The sequence below is a fragment of the Narcine bancroftii genome, chromosome 6 (assembly GCF_036971445.1).
Source record: "Narcine bancroftii isolate sNarBan1 chromosome 6, sNarBan1.hap1, whole genome shotgun sequence".
Lineage (NCBI taxonomy): Eukaryota > Metazoa > Chordata > Chondrichthyes > Torpediniformes > Narcinidae > Narcine > Narcine bancroftii.
This window is the reverse complement of record NC_091474.1, coordinates 81,436,617-81,456,978: the sequence shown is the minus strand read 5'-3', so window position 1 is coordinate 81,456,978 and position 20,362 is coordinate 81,436,617. Positions and strand designations below refer to the sequence as shown.

The 20,362-nt window shown below is 41.8% G+C and overlaps 1 protein-coding gene across 12 annotated transcripts in view; it reads right to left on the bottom strand.

Annotated features, from left to right (window-relative positions):
• Positions 1 to 20,362, bottom strand: part of LOC138736277 (prolyl 4-hydroxylase subunit alpha-1-like) — a 119,814-nt gene that overhangs the window by 26,487 nt on the left and 72,965 nt on the right. For 9 of the 12 annotated variants that reach the window (XR_011340191.1, XM_069885520.1, XM_069885528.1 and 6 more), the window contains exon 14: positions 13,846 to 13,942. Coding sequence is in view for 11 of the 12 variants with exons in the window: in XM_069885520.1 (XP_069741621.1) it covers positions 13,846 to 13,942 (97 nt within the window). In the remaining variant the exon portion in view is untranslated. Of the gene's footprint in view, positions 1 to 252; positions 363 to 6,993; positions 10,390 to 13,845; positions 13,943 to 20,362 lie in introns of those variants that run through there. The other 3 variants (XM_069885526.1, XM_069885525.1, XM_069885524.1) reach the window with 2 other exon arrangements.

Below are 20,362 nucleotides of genomic sequence, written 5' to 3'. Positions count from 1 at the left end.
TGTGGAAAAAAAATGAGAGATACTTATTGCCCCTACTCCACCACTGGGCCTGTAAACCTGGTCAGGTGGGGGGGGGGGGGGCGTCATCTAAAAGGTGGGAACAGAGAAGGTTAATGAGGCAATGACCCCTGGGCAGCTGAACACTGAAAATCAAGGACATTGAGCAGGTAGAATTTAAGCAGTGCTGACAACTAAAGAATTGCAGTGATTGCTGAGGGGTCATGATAACTAATCTTCATTCACATTACTCCCCTTCAGTTTCATTGATCACATGGTGTACTGCAGTATAATTTCTTCAGAGGAAAAGCATTCTTCGATATAATCAGTACTGTTTAATTTGGAGAAGTGGTAGAAGAATTCGTCTGAAAATAAATACACCATAAAAATAAAGGCACACAATAGTATTTCAACACTTCAAATCACGAATAGTTGTGTAAAGTTGACTGCCCCTGTTAACCAAAGTTTGTTTACAGAGGCAATGGAATGATGCTCCCAACTTTCCTTGAGCTTCCCATCCTTGGTAAATACGAGTCGCCACCGGATGCAGACATGAATCTCGAAACAGTATCACGATGAATGTCAAATACAAATGTTCTTAAATAAATAATCGTCAAAAGTTGTAAAGCACTTGGGGCATTACTTTTATTTAAATAACTATCAAATGAATTGATTTGGAAAAAAAGACTTCATAATTTAATGTGCATGCTTGTATTTAAACAGTAAATTGGAGGCCTTTCATCCAACATAATGCCCTAATGCAAACTGCAGGTGTTATGTTGGACATCAGGAGTGATGGGAAAGTTATTTAAGTGAATTGTATGAACAGACTTTGAGGAAATATAAGTTTGCTACTGTGCACGTTATGGATGGAAAACTGGATGAGTGATTATAGTGCAGGTAATGTCAAATGGAGCAAGGCGTGTGGAGGAGAAAAGAGCTACAGGTTAGAGGGTGAACAGAGAGAATCTGCTCAATTCACTCAGGGCTGGTCAACAAGCGCCTGGGCTCAACAAAGGCCTCTGTACGCCCCCCCGCCCCACCCCACAACAGAATCGTTGACTTCCTCATCAGGTTCACAGTCAGTAAGAATTGGAGACTGTCTCCTCTTCACTGACGATCAACATAAGCACACCTCAAGGATGTGAGCTTATCCCACTGCTCACCTTCCTATACACCCATGACTGTGTGGCCAGGCACAATTCAAATGTTGTCTACAAATTTGCCGATGACACCACGATTGACAGCAGATTCATAGACTGTAATGAGGAAGCGTAAGGGAGGAAGATAGATCAGCTCATTGAGTGATGCCCCAACAACCTTGCACTCAATGTTGGCAAAACTCCAGAGGTTAAATTAGACTGTGACATCACGGGCACCAGACTTCCCTCCATCGAGGACATCCACAAGAGGTGGTGTGTTAAGAAAGCAGCCTCTATACTCGAGGACCCTCACCACCCAGGCCTTGTCCTCTTCTCTCTGCTCCCATCAGGAAGGAGGTACAGGAGCCTCAACATGAGCACTTGCAGAACAAGGACATCTTTGTCCCCTCTGCCGTCAGATTCCTGAATAAACAATGAACCACAGGCACTGCCTTACTTTGTCTTCTTTTTCTTGCACTTCATTTTGTCAGATGATCTGTATAAATGTTTCCACTTGGTTGCCAAATGACGAATTTCATGAGAATAAATTCTGATTCTGGCAGGTCAGCTGACATTTTGGGTCAGCGGCATCTTGCGACTGACTGGTTCTCACCATGAAGGTTGCCTGACCTGCAGAGTCCCTCCAGCCTCTCTTTGTTCACCCAAGATTCCAGCATCTGCAGGTACTTTTTATTTTTTAAACAAGATTTTGTAACCAAATACAATGGGGAATGAAAGCTGATCGTGCAGAGTTACGGGGATTGAGATTTCAGTGCAAACCAAGTGAAATTTTGCAATGGCTCATTTTAAAATTGAGGGAAAACTATTTTCAAAACAGTAATTGTGAAATCTGGATCATGATATGGTTTAGAGTGCACAGAACAGTGTGGCAATTTTGTTTTGGGAAAATGTTTGTTGGAAAGAGTTCTATGAACATCTAAATAGGAAATAATGCAAAAAAAAATTGTTAAAGGAGCTACTTTTTTTTTGGAATCTATTTCATAGAAATGGATGATTGAATCCAGGCAGCTGTACGATTTCTACACCAGCCTTGTGAGATGCATTATTTAATTGAGATGCAAATAGATCCTGTCGTTACTGAAAATGATGCAAGAGTACCCTGAACATTTTCTTTGTGATGTTTTGGGGATGTTCCCATTCTTTCCAATGTAAGGTGATGTTTTGCAAAGAGTAACTAACCTTTCTTTTTAGTCTGATCGTGTGGAAACAGGTTCTTCAGTCCAATTTTCATCAAAATATCCCACCCAAATCCCACCTGCCTGCATTTGCCCATATTCCCTCGAAACCCATCCTAGCCATGAACCTTTTTTTTCTAAAATATAACCTGATTCAACTACCTCCACCAACCGCCCGTGTGTGTGTGTGTGTGTGTGTGTGTGTGTGTGTGTGTGTGTGTGTGTGACCGTCCCCTGAGATTCCTGTTAAATCTCTTTTCCTCCTTTCCCTCCCACATTGGTTTAATGTCCTCTGGTAACTGGTTTTCCTGTATTCTCAATAAAAGAGTCTCTACATTCACTTGATCTATTTCTCTCATTATTTTGTTCCAAGGAATCTTCCTGTGTTCCAAGGAACAAAGCCTCAGCTTACTTAATCTCTCCCTGTAGCTCACTCCCAAGTCCTGGAAACATCCTTGTACATCGTCTCTGCATCCTCTCCAGCTTGAAATCTTTCCTATAGCATGGTGGCCAAAACTGAACACAAGCCTCACCAATGTCTTGACACCCCAACATCCGTACTTTGTACTCTGACCGATGAAGCCCAATGTGCTGAAAGTTTTGTTGACCTGTGATGCCGCGTTCAAGGTACTCTGTACCTGTGATGTTCAATTTTCCCTATTCTGCAATACCCCCCCCCCGATCCTTATCATTCACTACCCATGTTTGACCTCCCAAAATGCAAACCCTCATTTCTCTGTATTAACTTCCATCAACTCTTCCTTTGCCAAAACTACCAAGATCCTGCTGTAATCTTTGGCAACTGTCTTCACTCTGTGCGGACCCTTCACTGTCATCCGCTAACTTGCACATCCTCAATGCCCACCTCCCCCTCCAAAGTGCTTCACATGCAGCCAAATAATTCCTTTCGAGGTAAACCAGGATGGGAGATATATAACCATATGACAATTACATCGTAGTAACAGGCTAACTTGGCCCTTCTAGTCTCCCACCTAATGACACTGACCTACACTCAACCCGTAACCCTCCATTCCTTCCCCGTCCATATCCAACTTAAATGCTGATATCAAGCTTGCCTCCACCACTTTGTCTGGAAGCTCGTTCCACACACCCACCTCTCAGAGTGAAATCCCCCATCATGTTTCCTCTAAACTTTTGCCCCAACTCTCAGCTCGTGTCGTTTCCCTTTTGCTAAAGGAAAAAGCCTCTCCACGTCAACTCTATCTATACCCCTAATAATTTTATAAATCTCCATCCAATCCCCTATCAACCTTCTACACTCCAAAGAATAAAGACCTCACTTATTTTATCTTTCCCTCTAATATAGATCCTGTAGCTCTGGCAACATTCTGGTAAATCTTCTCTGCACTCTCTGCAATTTGTTGATATCTTTCCTACACTTTGCTGACCAAAACTATACACAATATTCCATTTCACCTCACCAATGCCTTGAACAATTTTAACATAATGTCACAGCTTCTAAACTCAATGCTCTGATTTATAAGGCCAACACGCCATAAGCTTTCTTCACCACCCTATCCACATGACTTCATCTTCAGGGAACTACGTACCATTATCCCGAGATCCCTCTGTTCCACTGCACTTTTCAATGTCCTGCCATTCACCATACACGTCCTATTTTGATTAGCCCTTTGATTAGAAATGGAGGAATGCAGAAAATGCTCGAGAAACTCAGTGCATCAGGCAGGCAATAGACGGCCAACGTTCCAGGCTGAAACTCATCATCGGGAATTCCCGGTGAAGGATTTCAGCCTGAAGCGTCGACTCTTGGTTGCCTTCCATGGATTTGCTGAGTTCCTTCAACATTTTACTCTGTTCCTCAGAAGGGATAGCACTCCATGATGGATGTGAAGGGAATTTATGGATAGCAGAGCCAAAAGTATGAATTAACAGCTCCTCTCTCTTTGAAGGATAAATGTAGTCAAAGGTACTGGATGTTGGAGGGCTCTTTTCCTCTCTCAGCATAGTTTAGTTTTAAAACTTCATCTGAATAGAAGTGGATAAGATAGAACAGATTGAAATTCTCCCCACTGTGAGATGACAAAGATGACCAATGAGGGGTGTTATCTGCATGAACATTTGACAAGGTCACTCGTGATGGGCCGATCCAGATGCGTGGAATACACAATTAATTGATTGGATTCCGAATTGGCTGGTGCTTGGAATATTGGTGGTGGAAGGATGTCATTCTGGTTAGAGGTCTGTGACCAGTGGTGTTCTGCAGGCACTGGAGCTGGGATTCCTGTTGCTTGTGTCTTTTGATGAAGTAGGTGGTGAGAGGGATTAGTAATTTTGTAGATGACAGAAAGATTAGTTGTGGAAAGTGTTGGAAGTCCTCAAAGTGTTCAACAGGATTTGTATCAGCTCCAGATATGGGCAGAGAAATAAGAGATGGAGGTTAATCTGGACAAATGTGAGGTGCTGCTCTTGGGGAGGTCAAATGTAAAGGGAAAGTTGATTATTATCTTGTCATTTTATAACAAAACCACATTCTCTGGTCTTTGGTACGCAAACATGTACAGACAATGCACATATTTACAAAAAAAATTATATTCAGAACATATATACATGTATAAAATAAGTATTGTTTAAAAAAAGTTGTATGAGCAGTTTGTCAGTTATTCAACAATCTTGCGGCCCATGGGAAGAAGCTATTTCTCGTCCTGGTGAATCTGCCTGATACTCCTGTATCATTTTCCTGACGGGAGCAGCTGGAAGATGCCGTGAGTGGGGTGATCAGGGTTTTGCGAGCCCTCGTTAGACCACAATCCTGTTGTATTCACTTAGTGGCAGTACTCTTAAAAGGATAGGGTTTTGGTCGATCATTCATTGAAAGTGGCCAATAAAATAAACAGTGGTAAAGAAACTGAATGGTATTCTTGCCTTCCTGTGCCCGGAAGTTTGGGGGGGGGGGGGGGAAGAGGGGAAGAAATAGAGTGGGGAAAAATGAGTTGCATTGCAGTGAAATAAACCTTTGGATAGGTAGAATTTAGAGTATTGGCTACAATTCTGATCATCCCATTCTATGTTCCCTCTAATCTTGTGATGCAAGTTTTTTTCCCCTGTGACTAAAGTATGTGCGCATTGAATGCTTGTGCTTGGCACCGCCCACCTCTCATGGCTGATAAAACTGTATTGACATTTTTTAATACAAGTATTTAATACAAGATTTTATTCTAGACTTGGAACGACTGTTTGTGTGCACATGAATTTCCTTTGTGCACTGGTGGTAAAATTTGTATGCAGCTTCGAGGGGACAGTGGACCCATTACAGAAAGGATGTGAAGGCTTTGTAATGCGTTTGGAAGCAATGTACCAGGGTGTTGCCTGAGTTGGAGGGGATGGGGAGAGGTTGGACAAAGATTGGTTTCTCTGGAGTTTCTGAGGCTAAGGGGGGCCTGATTGTTTCTCAAACTAAAGCATAGAAAGAGTAGACTCTATGGATCTTTTCTCCTAGGGTAAAATGCCCCATTATATGTTTAAACTTCATTTTTGGATGAGGGGTGGGAAGTTTAAAGGTGATATACATTTTTTTTTAATGTGAAGTGTTTGGTGCCTGGTAATTCTGCCAATAGTATTGTTGGGAGTAGATATAATAGTAGTGGCTTCAAGGAAGAGGGTGATATGTATCACATGCAAACAGAATGTATGGAGCACAGGAGATATCAAGCCTGTTCCTCTGTTGTTACGTTCTAAATAATTAACATGCAAACAAATCTGCTGAACACATTAGATTGCCTTACCAGCCTCTGCCTTTAATAAATGTTCAGACAATGTTAGAACTGGAAAACTGACCATAGTAATTGGTTTCCCTGCACTAACTAATTTTGAGATGCTGTTTGCTCACCCATCACCTTCTGCACTTGCTGACCGACACTGCCTCAGCTTCTTCTGTAATAACTTCCACCATGTTGCAACTCTATAAAGCTCTGGTTATACACCAGAGGTGTCTGGTATCTGGTTCTGATTGCCTCATTACAGGAAATCTGTGGGAAGCCATGGGGAGGATGCAGAGATTTACCAGGATGTTGTCTGGATTTGAAAACGTGCCTTATGAAGCAAAGTGAACAGGGTTTTCTCTTTGGGGTCAAGGATGAGGGCACTTAGAGGTCAGCAAGATTATGAGAGACAACGGTTAGTGTAGCGGTTAGCCGATACAGTGCCAGCGATCCAGGTTTGAATCAGGCACTGGCAGGAGTTTGTTCGTTCTCACCATATCTGCATATACAGCATTTGTAGGTTAATTGGGCTGGAAGAGCCTGTTACTGAACTGTGTCTTTATTTAAAAAAAGTAGGGTCTGGACAGCCAGCATTAGAGTAGCAAATGCTAAAAGATTGTGTTAATCAAGGGAATTCTAGCCTGAATTATCTGTCATTTTCATTGCTTCTCTACTGGTAGCTGTTAATTAAGGAACTAAGGTCTGGATTCCCTTGATCCAGCTCTACCTTGTTTTCAGAAGCTGTAAGATTTGAGACTCTGTGGTTCCAAAACATTTTTTTTTTTTTTTTTTACATCATTGCTGTAGGTCTCTTGGGCTATGCCATATGTGAACCTGGAAACTAGTTTAAAAGTGATAGCTTACTACTGTTCAATTATACCATGAAAACTGAGGCAACAAAGGAACTTTACGAGGAGAAATTGTCAGTGAGACTTTATTTTTTTGTTCAAATTTACATTGAAACAGAAAGGAGAACAAAACAGGTCAAAGCATTAAATTCACGTTGGAGCAGCACTTGGTTAATGTTGCATTTCTAGAAATAAGAAAATCAAACCCATCATTCAGATAACTTCTGTCTCTGAAACTTGGCACGATCAGAAAAATACCCAAATCTTTTCACCATTCATGTAAAATACCAGTTGCGAAAATAATATTCAAGGTGCCACATTCTAGTGGCTCTGCTTTGCTTTGAGAGAAGGTGGAAAAGCAGGGATGGCACCTGTTAAGTTCCAGATTGGTCAGCAGAGTTGGGAGCAGGTTCACTCACTGGCCAGTCTTACAACTCGCTTGTGTGACATGGTGGTGAAATGGTCCACAGCTATTGCATCAGAAATTCCCCTGGAAGAGCCCACCCACCTGTTCTTGACAGAGAGTGATGGTGCAAGCAGTAGGAGCAACAGAAACCACACGATTTCATTCAAAATCACTTGATAGTCATTGAGCACTTACTGCAGAGATATTCGAACCCTTGAGGAGGATACCTATCCGGAAGATGGCACTTTCCAGGCGATGGTGTTTTGGTGGGAAATCCTCCACTCCCTCTTCTGGAAATGGGGTGGCACAGGAGTATTGTGTCTTACTTGTTCTCTCCGGTCAACTAAAAGATGAGATTTGGACACTGCCTGCCCAGATCACAGTGGTAATTCTCCATCCGAGTACTGGGCACTCAATCACGAGCAAAAGCAGTTTTGTTTTTAAGTAGGTGAACATTTTCCTTTTGTCCATGGATCTTATTAAATGCAGTAAAATCCCTGGTATCTGGCACCTATGGGGCTTGCTAGATGCTGGATAAGTGAATTCTCCGGTTGCCTGAGGTTGTGAGAATGGTGAGCTAATGGCAATGTGCACTAATTTTAAACTTCTGTATTTTTGATGGTAGCTTGAATTCCGGTAATAGGTTTCCATCCTGCATATTGGATCAGTTGCCAAGTTTCATACCAGAGACCAGAATAGTGTAAGCAGGTCAGGTTGAAAACTACCCCGTGGCCAAATACACAATGAGGCGCAAAACGTCATGGCATCTTGTGGGAGGGGGGGGGGGGGCATTTTTTTAAAAAATAAAGATATATAAATAAATGTCTTCCACTGATGGCACAGAAAAAGCACTTTTTATTTGAAAAATCTCCTATGGCACGTGATTGCTCTGTCTGTGTTGTCACATTATCTTTCATTTGTCCATAAAGCTTTAGTTTAAAAAATAATCATTTTTAACTTTATGCATGGTTTAAAAAAAATTATCCACTGATAATTTCTTTTAAAACATGATTATTCAGGCAAACAGCAATAATGATTAAAATATATATACATTTAAAAAACTAGTGGGAAGAGTTCATTCATGCAATATACAGAGCAATCACATATATTTTAGCCAATTACCAAGGTGTTGAAGATAAGCAAAATGATGCCAAGAATCCAATTAACCGATGATGCTGGAACCATGAATATTCCCAGGGTGCAATGAGCATGGGGCATGCTCAATCTGGTAGTTAACAGCCTTAAAAAAAAAATCGGTGCACCATGTTAACTAACAGGAGCCTTGCGTTTAGACCAGTAGTTCAACTTTTTTTCCCCATTCACGTACCACCATAATTCCTTACTAACTACAGAGCACCTGTGGTATGTGGGGGGGGGGGGGGGGGGAGGAAGAGGAGAGAATTGGTTGAGAACCATTTGTTTGAACTACCAAACCACATCAGGCAATAGTGTGTCGCAATTAAATGTTATTTCCAGTATACCCCCTAAACAGGGTCAATTATTATAAATCTAGAAATAATTCAACTGTAAAATTAATTTTAAAAGGATCATGATTCATAATGTTCATCAGGTTTTAAGACTGATTTTCTTGCATTTAACACAAGGGATAATGTACAGTACAACTTTGATTCTCCAAAATCCTAATTTTTATGAAAATATTTAAAATTTTTGGATAAATGAGGATATCAGAAACAAATAATTTTTCAGAGCCTAATTGACCTCACAGGTTGCAAAATAAATTCACCCAACATGAAATTAGAATGAAAATCGTCTTAATTTCATGTAACTCCCTCCCATCTCTTTCCATTTCTTCTTTACCTTTTGTCTTCAAATCTTCCTCTCAAACCACATGCCATGACCTCCCAGCCACAAGCGATCGAAAGAATCCCTTGTCCTCGCATCAAGTAGAGTGTCCTCCTTGGTGGAGCAGGGACCTCTGGCTCAGTGGCGTTCCCTCCCACACTAGACGACGACTCCAAATCCTTCCCTCAGCCTACTTCCCGGTGTGCGTGTGCAGTAGGTCTATGGGAGGAGTCTGGACTCTGTCGTCGGGAGCTCCGGTGAATGGGGAGACAGGAGCTCGCCAGCGGGAGTTCCACCATCCCAGGAAGCCTCTCCAGGAGAGGTGGGTTCATGTCGGGCAGCGGCGGTTGTGTGGTCTCGGTGATCAGTAACGGCTAGCATTTTTTTTTAGTAAGAATTAAAATTATTTTAATGCTTCAAAAGCCTTCCTTTGTTGTTTAAACATTGAAACAAGTGATTTGCTGTTGTTACTGGGCTGTTTTAAAAAAAAAATGACCAGTTGCCCAGAAAAAAAAATATTTATCTGACATGGGCCTCGTCCCGATCATTTCAGATAATTGGAGTTTTACTGTACTTGCAAGTTCAGCATGTATGGCTGACAATTAAGCTATTATTTTTGAGATCTATTATATGGACACTAATTTAAGCAAACATACCTGCAGGTACTCCCTCTGGAAAATGCTTCATTAATCAGGCTAACGTGAAGCATTGCTCTTCCAGCAATACAATTCCTAAAATGTTCCAAGTTTTTGGAAGCAGCTTTAACACGATTATTCCTAGAAGTCTCCTGTTGCAACAGATAACCAAGCCAGCTTAATTCGAAAGGGAACCTCACTCCCAGCAAAGATCTCACTGTTTGCTGTGGGTGCAGCTTCATGTTGCAATTTCAAGAACACCATAAAAATAAATTTATAGAAAAAAGCCTCGTCACAATTTTGAAATGTTAAGAGGACAAATGCATGATTTAGGGGAATAGTTCCAGTCATTTGAGCAGCTTCGCGTAGTTCAATGGAGAAGGTTATAAAACATTAACCTCTCTGACCAGGTCTTCACTTAGTGTTTTTAAAAAAGAGTCATTGAAGTTGGGGTGAAGTATTGAGGGAAAGGGAACAAAGATATTAGGAGTGCAAACAGGACTGAGCTGTAGTGTATGTGATGTGGTCAGAGGGGGAAATTCACAAATGTATCAGTTCATCTCTGACAAGTTGCACCTCCGCCGGAATTCTTGCCCACGCTCATGGATCCACTTGTTAGACACTGTAAAACAGCCAAATGGACACGTGTCTGTAAACAATGAAACTTCCCCACTCCCTTGGCAAACGAGGCACTGCCTCAAAGAAAAAAATTACTCCTGTCCATCCATTTCCAACAAGCTTATAGGGAACACCAGGGCTGGCAGCCTAATTATTCCAAAGCGAGGTGTCCTAACCCTTGCATGAAAGTAAATTTAAAACTCAAGAACCTGTCCTTTGCAACATGTCAGATCATTGTTCACTCTACTGGTTGCCAGATTAGTTGGATCTTATGGTCAGCTTCTGTTAAATAGAATGGAAGCTGTTGAATCCTTTGGTTAAACAAGTCTCCACATTATAATTGATACATAGAAGGGCTAATGAAATTCAGCAAATCATACAGCATTCTTTATGGCAAAGATACATAACCATCTTTTTGGACCCGAGCCCTTTTTCGAGGTACGAGCAAAGATACTGTGTCCTGCCAAATTTGGCTGCAGAGCTCTCCCCTTCAGACAGTCACTTGCCATTGAGCTTGTGACCTAACTGAAATCTCACTGCTGTGGAGAACTGGGCAGCGCAACAAAGGGGACATGGAGCCCAAATCCATTCTCGCCTCTTCTCACATCTCAAACGAACTCTTTTTGTTGGTCTGGACTCCTCCCCCTCACATTCTTCAGTCTTTATTTTGTCACGTTCCTCTTCTTTGCTCATACCTTGAAGGGCTCAGACCCGAAATGTTGGTGATATATCTTTACCTCCTATGGACGCTGCGAGACCAGCTGAGTTCATCCAGCATCTGTTTTTTTTTAAAACTACAATCACGATGTCGGCAGTGTTTCGCTCTTCCTACAGTATCCTCCAATGTTTCTAACAGGATGAGGATCCTGGCTACACGTGGAACAACCACTGCTGCCCCAGCAATTTTGGTACTCATTGTGTCAGCCAGGATACCCCATTAAGTCCTGCATCTTGGCACTGTGATTGACACTGGCCATCACAGACAGCCTCTGCGCAATGCCCTGGTGTTCTGTCTAGATCAGGCAGTGCAGGACACCACAAATTTTAAAATTTAAATTTAGACATCAAGCACAGCAACCCGCCCTTCTGACCAACAAGCCCATGCTGCCCAATTACACCCAATTGACCCTGGAATCATCCAAGGGTGGGAGGAAAATAGAGCCCCTAGGGAAAACTTTTGCAGACATGAGGAGAATGTACAAACTTCTTACAGACACTGCCGAATGCAAACCCTTATCCCGATTACTGGTGCTGTACTAACAATTTCTCTTTTCTGGAGGGGAGAAACGTACTTGTGCACTTTATACGACGATTCTCAAAACTTAAAAGTGCCGGCTCAAAATCAGGGTCATCTTGTACGCCAGATCTAAAATACGAACCCTTGCCAGCGAGGTCTCAACACCGCTGCCATCTTTGTTCTGGCTCTGACGCAGTCCTTTTTTTTTAAACTTTATTTAAGATTTTATAACATGAATAACATATAGGATTACATTTAAAAAAATTAAGAATAAAATAATAAAATTACAATACAGTATCAGTAATCTAAATAAACTATACCCTCCCCAATAATTATTACACATTAATAACCCAACTCAAATTAGTCCAACCCCCCCTTTCCCCCCCAAAATAGTGAATCTGACGCAGTCCTGAGTGTGTCCTGTTAGTTATCAACAGTCTCAGCGCTCCCCCACAGGGTCCATCCGCCCAGTCTGACTGCTGTCGGATCTGTATAGGCTTTAAATGGTCTGATACAGGAGCCAACAGTGGTTTATTTTAAAATATGCTCATAAAATTAAAACCTTTGGCAATAAAATACAATGGTTAAGTGCCAGATTTGGGGGAAGTCTTATACAAAGATATCTCTATTTTAGGTGGAAATTCTGGGGGTTGTTTTTGGCTTCCAGAACCAAGCATGCTGTAACAAATCAGTGCTCTACAAGGTAGCACCAAGCAGGGGACCAGTGTCCACATCCACAACAGGCTTTTCCAAAAGCTTGAGTTACCAAGATTGTGAGCCACTCACCCACTAGCACTGTCTCCCCTAACACCAACTTCACAGTTAGATCCATCCAGAGCCACACTACTCCCGAATTCTGTTGTCACCTCAAGCTGCTCATCTCCTTGTCTTCCACCTTCTTTCAAGCACCGTCTGGCTCATTGTAGGTGACGATTCATTTTAGAATTTCCAACCTGAAGGACCCCTGTTGCCAACAACTCTGTTGGACATGTCCTATCCAACACAGCTCCACCCTATCTTTTGCCCTGAAGACTGAGTAAACTTGTAGAAGGCACTGGGATTGTGGTGTTTGATGCCAAGTTATTTACAACAGCCATTCTCCATGGAGGCCACAACACATTTAAGTAATGGCTTTGTTTTCTTTTCGCCTCATTTAAAGTGACTATATTTTATGAAGTGAGGAGAAGTACAGAATAAACCAAAATTTAGGGCTTAGTTAGCACAATGCTATTATAGCCCCATAGACCCAGGTTCAAATCTGGCACTGTTTAAGTTCTCCCTGAGTCTGTCTGGGTTTCCTCCCACCGTTGAAAATATATCTGGGCTTGCTAGTCAATGGTGTATTTTGGGGGGGGGCGCACTGGCTCGGGGGCCGGAATGGCATGTTACTGCGCTTTAGGGCGACACTGTTAGTGTAGCAGATAGCATGATATTGTTACAGCACCAACGTTTGTTTGTAAAGAGTTTTTACGTTCTCCCCATATCTGAGGGGGTTTCTTCCCACTACTCAAAACCTACTGGGGGGGTTGTAAGTTAATTGGGTGCATGGGCTTATGGGCCAAATTTAAATTGACTGTTTCATATGGAAAGGGGCCCATAAACTTTAGGCTGATCTGCAGTACCATTTTGAACCGTCTGTTCTAAAATAAATTGGTTGCAACATTTGTTACGTTGCCTCGTGCCTACTATTAATTTCAATCAAACAGTCGGCCCTTTCAAACTACCATGTAAAATGGGGTTAATCAGGCAATTTGCCTGGTTAGCACCCTAGTTAAGTGGCAGTTAGAAAGGGTCTGACCCAGTCAACCCTATCTGAATCCAACTGGGTCCCTGACCTACCTCAGAGGTAGTCATGGAACCCAGTTAAACTTAACTAGGTTACGTCCACAGGCGATTTGAAAACAAAAATGACCAACCCGCTTATTCCGGTGACGTCAACGCTTGCAAGCATGTGTCACTGGGCAGCCAGCATCTGAACATCTGGTCTGTACATGACATGTCATTGCAGGGACAGGATGCCCCGTTAAATCATCAGATTGGCGATTTAATAGGTCGATTTTTCTCCCTGCAATTTAAAAGGTGCTTCCAGCACCTTTGCCCCAGTAATTGCACCTAGGTCCCAGGAGGACTACACAGGCGCTGCAGTTTAAAAGAGGCTTGTAACATTTGGGAATTGATCACAAAGATGTTCTTCAGAATTGACACTGTCACCTATGTACTCACCCCATTTGTTCCCAACTAACACTGGACATGCTGCATGCCGTGTGCTGTAGTCGCCTTCTCCACTAGGGAAAAGATTGTACCAAAACACCGCTGTGCCCTGCAAAACAACATTTGTGTTTTCTTAACATTTTAAATACATTTATAAAGCAATGTGTACACTGCATCGAAGAAAACTACCCCAAAGCAAATCCCCAGCTTTGGTTAAGTAGATGTGTTAACTTAAGCAAATTCTTTAAAAATGTCTTCCCATATTTTTAAAAAATATGTAGGTAATTTAATTTTATACTGTAAATTACCCTTCATAAGTTTAGTGGCAAAGTAACCAAAAGGGGAGATTATATGGGGCACATGAGAAAGACAGCAAGTAAGGAGACGGCAATGAGACTGACAATGGGTTCAGTGGCAACTGTTTAAAAAAAAAACAAATTATGTCGATATGTTTAAAATAGATCAGCCTCCATCTATCTGACACATGCAAGCATTTATTTGATAAAATTCATCTGGCTTTCATTCAGAAAATCTACCTACATCAGATTTAAGTAACATCTCAATCCCATAGACCCCTTCAATTAGACCTGGGCTTAAGTTGCATATTCCCCCAATAGAAATAATTTCACTCTGTGATGCTGTCATTTGAAATGAAATGCCAAATCAAACATCTGCTTCCGAACAATATGAATTTTAAAGATCCCACTCTGTGAGCTTTCAACAAATGTTATTGCTCATTGATCCCATTGCTTTCCGCAACTTGCCTGCTTTTTTTGTTTAGCTTCACTAATATGCATGAATGTTCACATTTGACCCTTCCAGGTCAAGTGCCTTTTATTTAAAAAAAACTGACATAATTAAGATCTCTAGAAATACAAGTGTTTGTTTTTAGAATTTAAATACTTTTATTACTTGAATTGCAGCCTGCCCCATCAAAAAATACAAATTGGCAGCAAGGAAGCATTTCCGGACTGGTTCTAATTTGTGTTTAATGTATTAACTGAAATCCAGCCAAATCTCACTGTGGCAGATAAATCTGCGATGAACTCTTCTCAACGCTCTGAATGATTTTTTTCCTTCTGATTTTATTCCATAGTAAAATGAAGTAAATTGTAATTCTAATTTTTACATTCTCAAGATGCTCCAAACCTAATAAATTACTTTTGAGGGGCTATAATGTAGACAGATGCAGCAGTAAAGGCCCATACAAGCAATGAGATGATTGAACATGCTTGTTTCATTCATGTTGGCTGGGACAATCAGGAAAACACTAATCAGTTCTTATCGAGGGATCAGTAGTGGAGAGGGTCAAGAACTTCAAATTCCTGGGTGTCAACATCTCTGAGGATCTGTCCTGGAGCCTCCATGTCAATGCAATCATGAAGAGGGCTTGCCAGTGGCTATACTTCATGAGGAGTTTGAGGAGATTTGGTACATCACCAAAAACTCTCAAACTTCTACAGGTGCACCGTGGAGAGCATTTTATCTGGTTGCATCGGTCTCTGGTATGGAGGCGCCAATGCATAGGACAGGACAAAAACTCTAGAGGGTTATTTACTCAGCCTGTGACATCACGGGCACCACTCATCACTCCATTGAGGAGATCTACATGAGGCAGTGTCTTAAGAAAGCAGCCTCTCTCTTCAAGGACCCCCACCACCCAGGCCATCCCCTCTTCACTCTGCTACAATCGGGAAAGTGGTGCAGGAGCCTGAAGACGAGAACTCAGCAGCACAAGGACAACTTTTTCCCCTCTGTCATCAGATTCCTGAATGGACAATGAACCACAAAAACTACCTCACTTTACCTATTTTCTTGCACCATTTATTTTGAAATGTAATTTATAGAAATATTTGCAATGCACTGCCACAAAACAACTAATATCATGATCTGTTCCTGACAAATTCTAATTCTGACATTTTCTTCTTTTTTCTTTGGCTTGGCTTCGCGGACGAAGATTTATGGAGGGGGTAAAAGTCCACGTCAGCTGCAGGCTTGTTTGTGGCTGACAAGTCCGATGCGGGACAGGCAGACACGGTTGCAGTGGCTGCAGGGGAAAATTGGTTGGTTGGGGTTGGGTGTTGGGTTTTTCCTCCTTTGCCTTTTGTCAGTGAGGTGGACTCTGCGGTCTTCTTCAAAGGAGGTTGCTGCCCGCCAAACTGTGAGGCGCCAAGATGCACGGTTTGAGGCGTTATCAGCCCACTGGCGGTGGTCAATGTAGCAGGCACCAAGAGATTTCTTTAGGCAGTCCTTGTACCTTTTCTTTGGTGCACCTCTGTCATGGTGGCCAGTGGAGAGCTCGCCATATAACACGATCTTGGGAAGGCGATGGTCCTCCATTCTGGAGACGTGACCCATCCAGCGCAGCTGGATCTTCAGCAGCGTGGACTCGATGCTGTCGACCTCTGCCATCTCGAGTACTTCGACGTTAGGGATGAAAGCGCTCCAATGGATGTTGAGGATGGAGCGGAGACAACGCTGGTGGAAGCGTTCTAGGAGCCGTAGGTGATGCCGGTAGAGGACCCATGATTCGGAGCCGAACAGGAGTGTGGGTATGACAACGGCTCTGTATACGCTTATCTTTGTGAGGTTTTTCAGTTGGTTGTTTTTCCAGACTCTTTTGTGTAGTCTTCCAAAGGCGCTATTTGCCTTGGCGAGTCTGTTGTCTATCTCATTGTCGATCCTTGCATCTGATGAAATGGTGCAGCCGAGATAGGTAAACTGGTTGACCGTTTTGAGTTTTGTGTGCCCGATGGAGATGTGGGGGGGCTGGTAGTCATGGTGGGGAGCTGGCTGATGGAGGACCTCAGTTTTCTTCAGGCTGACTTCCAGGCCAAACATTTTGGCAGTTTCCGCAAAGCAGGACGTCAAGCGCTGAAGAGCTGGCTCTGAATGCCCATGACATTTTAGGTTCCAGGATAAATGCATACCCTGACAAATGCATCACTTGTCTCCATCTAGTGGACAAACAGGGCCCTGGTTTAAAAATCTCCTGGACATTTTGGTACTGCAATAAAAGTATTAGCCTTTGTTACAATTCCAAGGGAAATGCAAATCCTCAGCTAGCTGATCCAAAGCGCATAAAAGATTAATTTGCCAAATTCTCAATCTTAAGATAGAGGTACGAAAAGTGGGACTAAAACTTGGGGCAACAACCTAAAGATTTGGGAGTTGATGGAGATGAGGAGGAACCGCTTTTCCAGATAGCAGTGTATCTGTGAAATTCTGTCCAATTAAGTAGTACAGGCTGTCTCATTGAATACTTGTGCCTTAAATGAAGCACGAGAATTTGCAGAACGCCTGCAGGACAGAAGGAGAGATGTAATAAGAATGAAGAATGGCGATAAAATATATATAAAGATGTAAATATAATGTATATGTAAGAACTAAAGAAGGGAAAGAGAAGGGAAGAAAAGAAGGGGGAAAAAAGAGGGTGAACTTTGATATATATGTGCGTTTTTTTTTAAAAAAGTCTTTTCTGGGGGGGCGGGTGGTTGGGTGGGAGAGAATAACCGTCACTGCAAAATCAGTTGATGCTTGCCCGGCAAGGGATAAGGGACAACTCAGAGTGGGAGGGGACATTTGGGGCTAAGGGAATATTGGATGTGGGAGTTGTTGAAGGATTTTGAGTTTAAAATGTGTTGTCATACATGGAGTTCAAAAAGGGAATACAGCGATAAAAGTTGGGAAAAGGGGGATGGTGATGGTAAGGAAGCAGAAATGAGGTGTAAACAGGATATGAGATGGCCATGTTGAATTATATGACTATAAATATTAATGGAATACATAACCAAATTAAACAGAAGAGGATATTAAATTTACTGAAAAAAGAAAAAAATTGACATAGCATTTGTGCAGGAAACGCATCTAACTGAAGTGGAACATAAATTAAAGAGAGACTGGGAAGGACACGTAGCGGAAGCATCATATAATTCAAAAGCTAGAGGTGTAGCTGTATTAATTAATAAAACTGTACCAATCAAAATAGAGGAGGAAATAATAGATCCACCAGGGAGGTAATGTAATGATAAAGTGTCAGATATATTCAAAGTTTTGGAATTTGCGCAATATATATGCAACTAACGAAGAGGATCAAAAGTTTATGCAAGATATTTTGAAGATTGTAGATACACAAGGAAATATATAGATACACAAGGAAATATATTGATAGGAGTGGATTTTAACCTTAATTTGGATCCAATGTTGGATAAAACTGGAGAAAAGACAAGCAAAAAGAATAAAGTGGCCAAATTTATGGTTAAATCAATGCAGGAAATGAAACTTATGGATATATGGAGGAGGCAGCACCTAAGGGAGAAGGAATACTCATATTATTACAGTAGACATAAAACATACTCAAGGATTGAGTATTCAAAGGAGAGTTAGGAAAACTAAATATAAAGCTAGATTGCTATCTGATCATTCGCCCCTGTTATTAGCAATAGAACTGGAGGACATCCCACCAAGAACATGTAGATGGAGATTAAACTCCATGCTACTCAAAAGGCAGGAATTTAGAGAATTTATTGAACGCCAAATTAAAATGTACTTTGAAATAAATACGGAATCAGTGAAAGACAAATTTATATTGTGGGACGCAATGAAAGCCTTCATTAGAGGGCAGATAATAAGTTATGTAACTAAGATGAAAAAGGACTACTTGGGAAATAGAAGAGTTACAAGGGACGATATAACGAAGAGAATTGGCGGACAAGAACATAAAATACGAAACATTACAAACATACAAGGTGGAGAAGAAAATGAAAATAAAGCAAAAGTATTATGAACTAGGAGAAAAAACACACAAAATATTAGCCTGGCATCTTAAAACAGAACAAGCTAAAAGAACTGTATTGACATCAAGGAAAAAGGACAAACAAATTACATATGATCCAATGGAGATTATTGAGAACTTTAAGGAATTTTATGAACAATTATACCAAACTGAGAACGAGCGGAAAGATGATAAAATGGAAGAGTTTTTAGTTAAAACTGAACTGCTGAAATTGCAAGAGGAGGAATAAAACAAACTATTAAAACCATTTGAAATAGAGGAAGGTCTTCCATCAGCCAGCTCCCCACCATGACTACCAGCCCCCCCCACATCTCCATCGGGCACACAGAACTCAAAACGGTCAACCTGTTTACCTTCCTCGGCTGCACCATTTCATCTGATGCAAGGATCGACAAAGAGATAGACAACAGACTCGCCAAGGCAAATAGCGCCTTTGGAAGACTACACAAAAGAGTCTGGAAAAACAACCACCTGAAGAAACACAAAGATCAGTGTGTACAGAGCCGTTGTCATATACACGCTCCTGTTCGGCTCTGAATCATGGGTCCTCTACCGGCATCACCTACGGCTCCTAGAATGGTTCCATCAGTGCTGTCTCCGCTCCATCCTCAACATTCATTGGAATGACTTCATCACCAACATCGAAGTACTCGAGCTGGCAGAGTCCGCAAGCATCGAATCCATGCTGCTGAAGACCCAACTGCGCTGGGTGGGTCACGTCTCCAGAATGGAGGACCATCGCCTTCCCAAGATCGTGTTCTATGGCGAGCTCTCCATTGGCCACTGAGACAGAGATGCACCAAAGAAGAGGTACAAGGACTGCTTAAAGAAATCTCTTGGTGCTTGCCACATTGACCACCGCCAGTGGGCTGATATTGCCTCCAACCGTGCAGCTTGGCGCCTCACAGTTCAGTGGGCAGCAACCTCCTTTGAAGAAGACCGCAGAGCCCACCTCACTGACAAAAGACAAAGAAGGAAAAACCCAACCCCCAACACCAACCAACCAATTTTCCCTTGCAACCCCTCCAACCGTGCCTGCCTGTCCCGCATCGGACTTGTCAGTCACCAACGAGCCTGCAGCAGATGTGGACATACCCTCCATAAATCTTCGTCCACGAAGCCAAGCCAAAGAAAGAGAAAAAAAGAGGAAGTGCAGGATATAGTAAAAAAGCTGCCAAACAATAAAACGCCAGGAGAGGATGGACTCCCAATAGAATTCTATAAAACATTTAAAGTTATTAATTCCTCCTCTACTGGAAGTAAGAACCAGATAGAAGAAACACAAAACTTGCCAGATTCATGTAAGACAGCAATAATTACAGTAATACCAAAGACGGGGAAGGATCCATATAGACCAATATCTCTACTTCATTCAAATTATAAGATAATAGCAAAATTATTAGGAAACAGATTGGCCAACTGTGTAGCAAAAATAGTAAAACAAGATCAAACTGGATTTATTAAGAAAAGACGAATAGCGGATAATGTCCGTAAATTTATTAATTTAATTCATGCAGTTCAAGGAAATAAGATGCAAACAGTGGCTGTTGCTTTAGACGCAGAAAAAGCCTTTGACGGGGTAGAATGGAATTATTTATTCAAAGTAGTACAGAGGTTCAATCTACCAGAAAAATACATTAATTGGATTAAAGCATTATATAATGGACCATTGGCGAAGGTAACAGTAAATGGATATGTATCGAACCAATTTAAATTAAGTAGGTCGACTAGGCA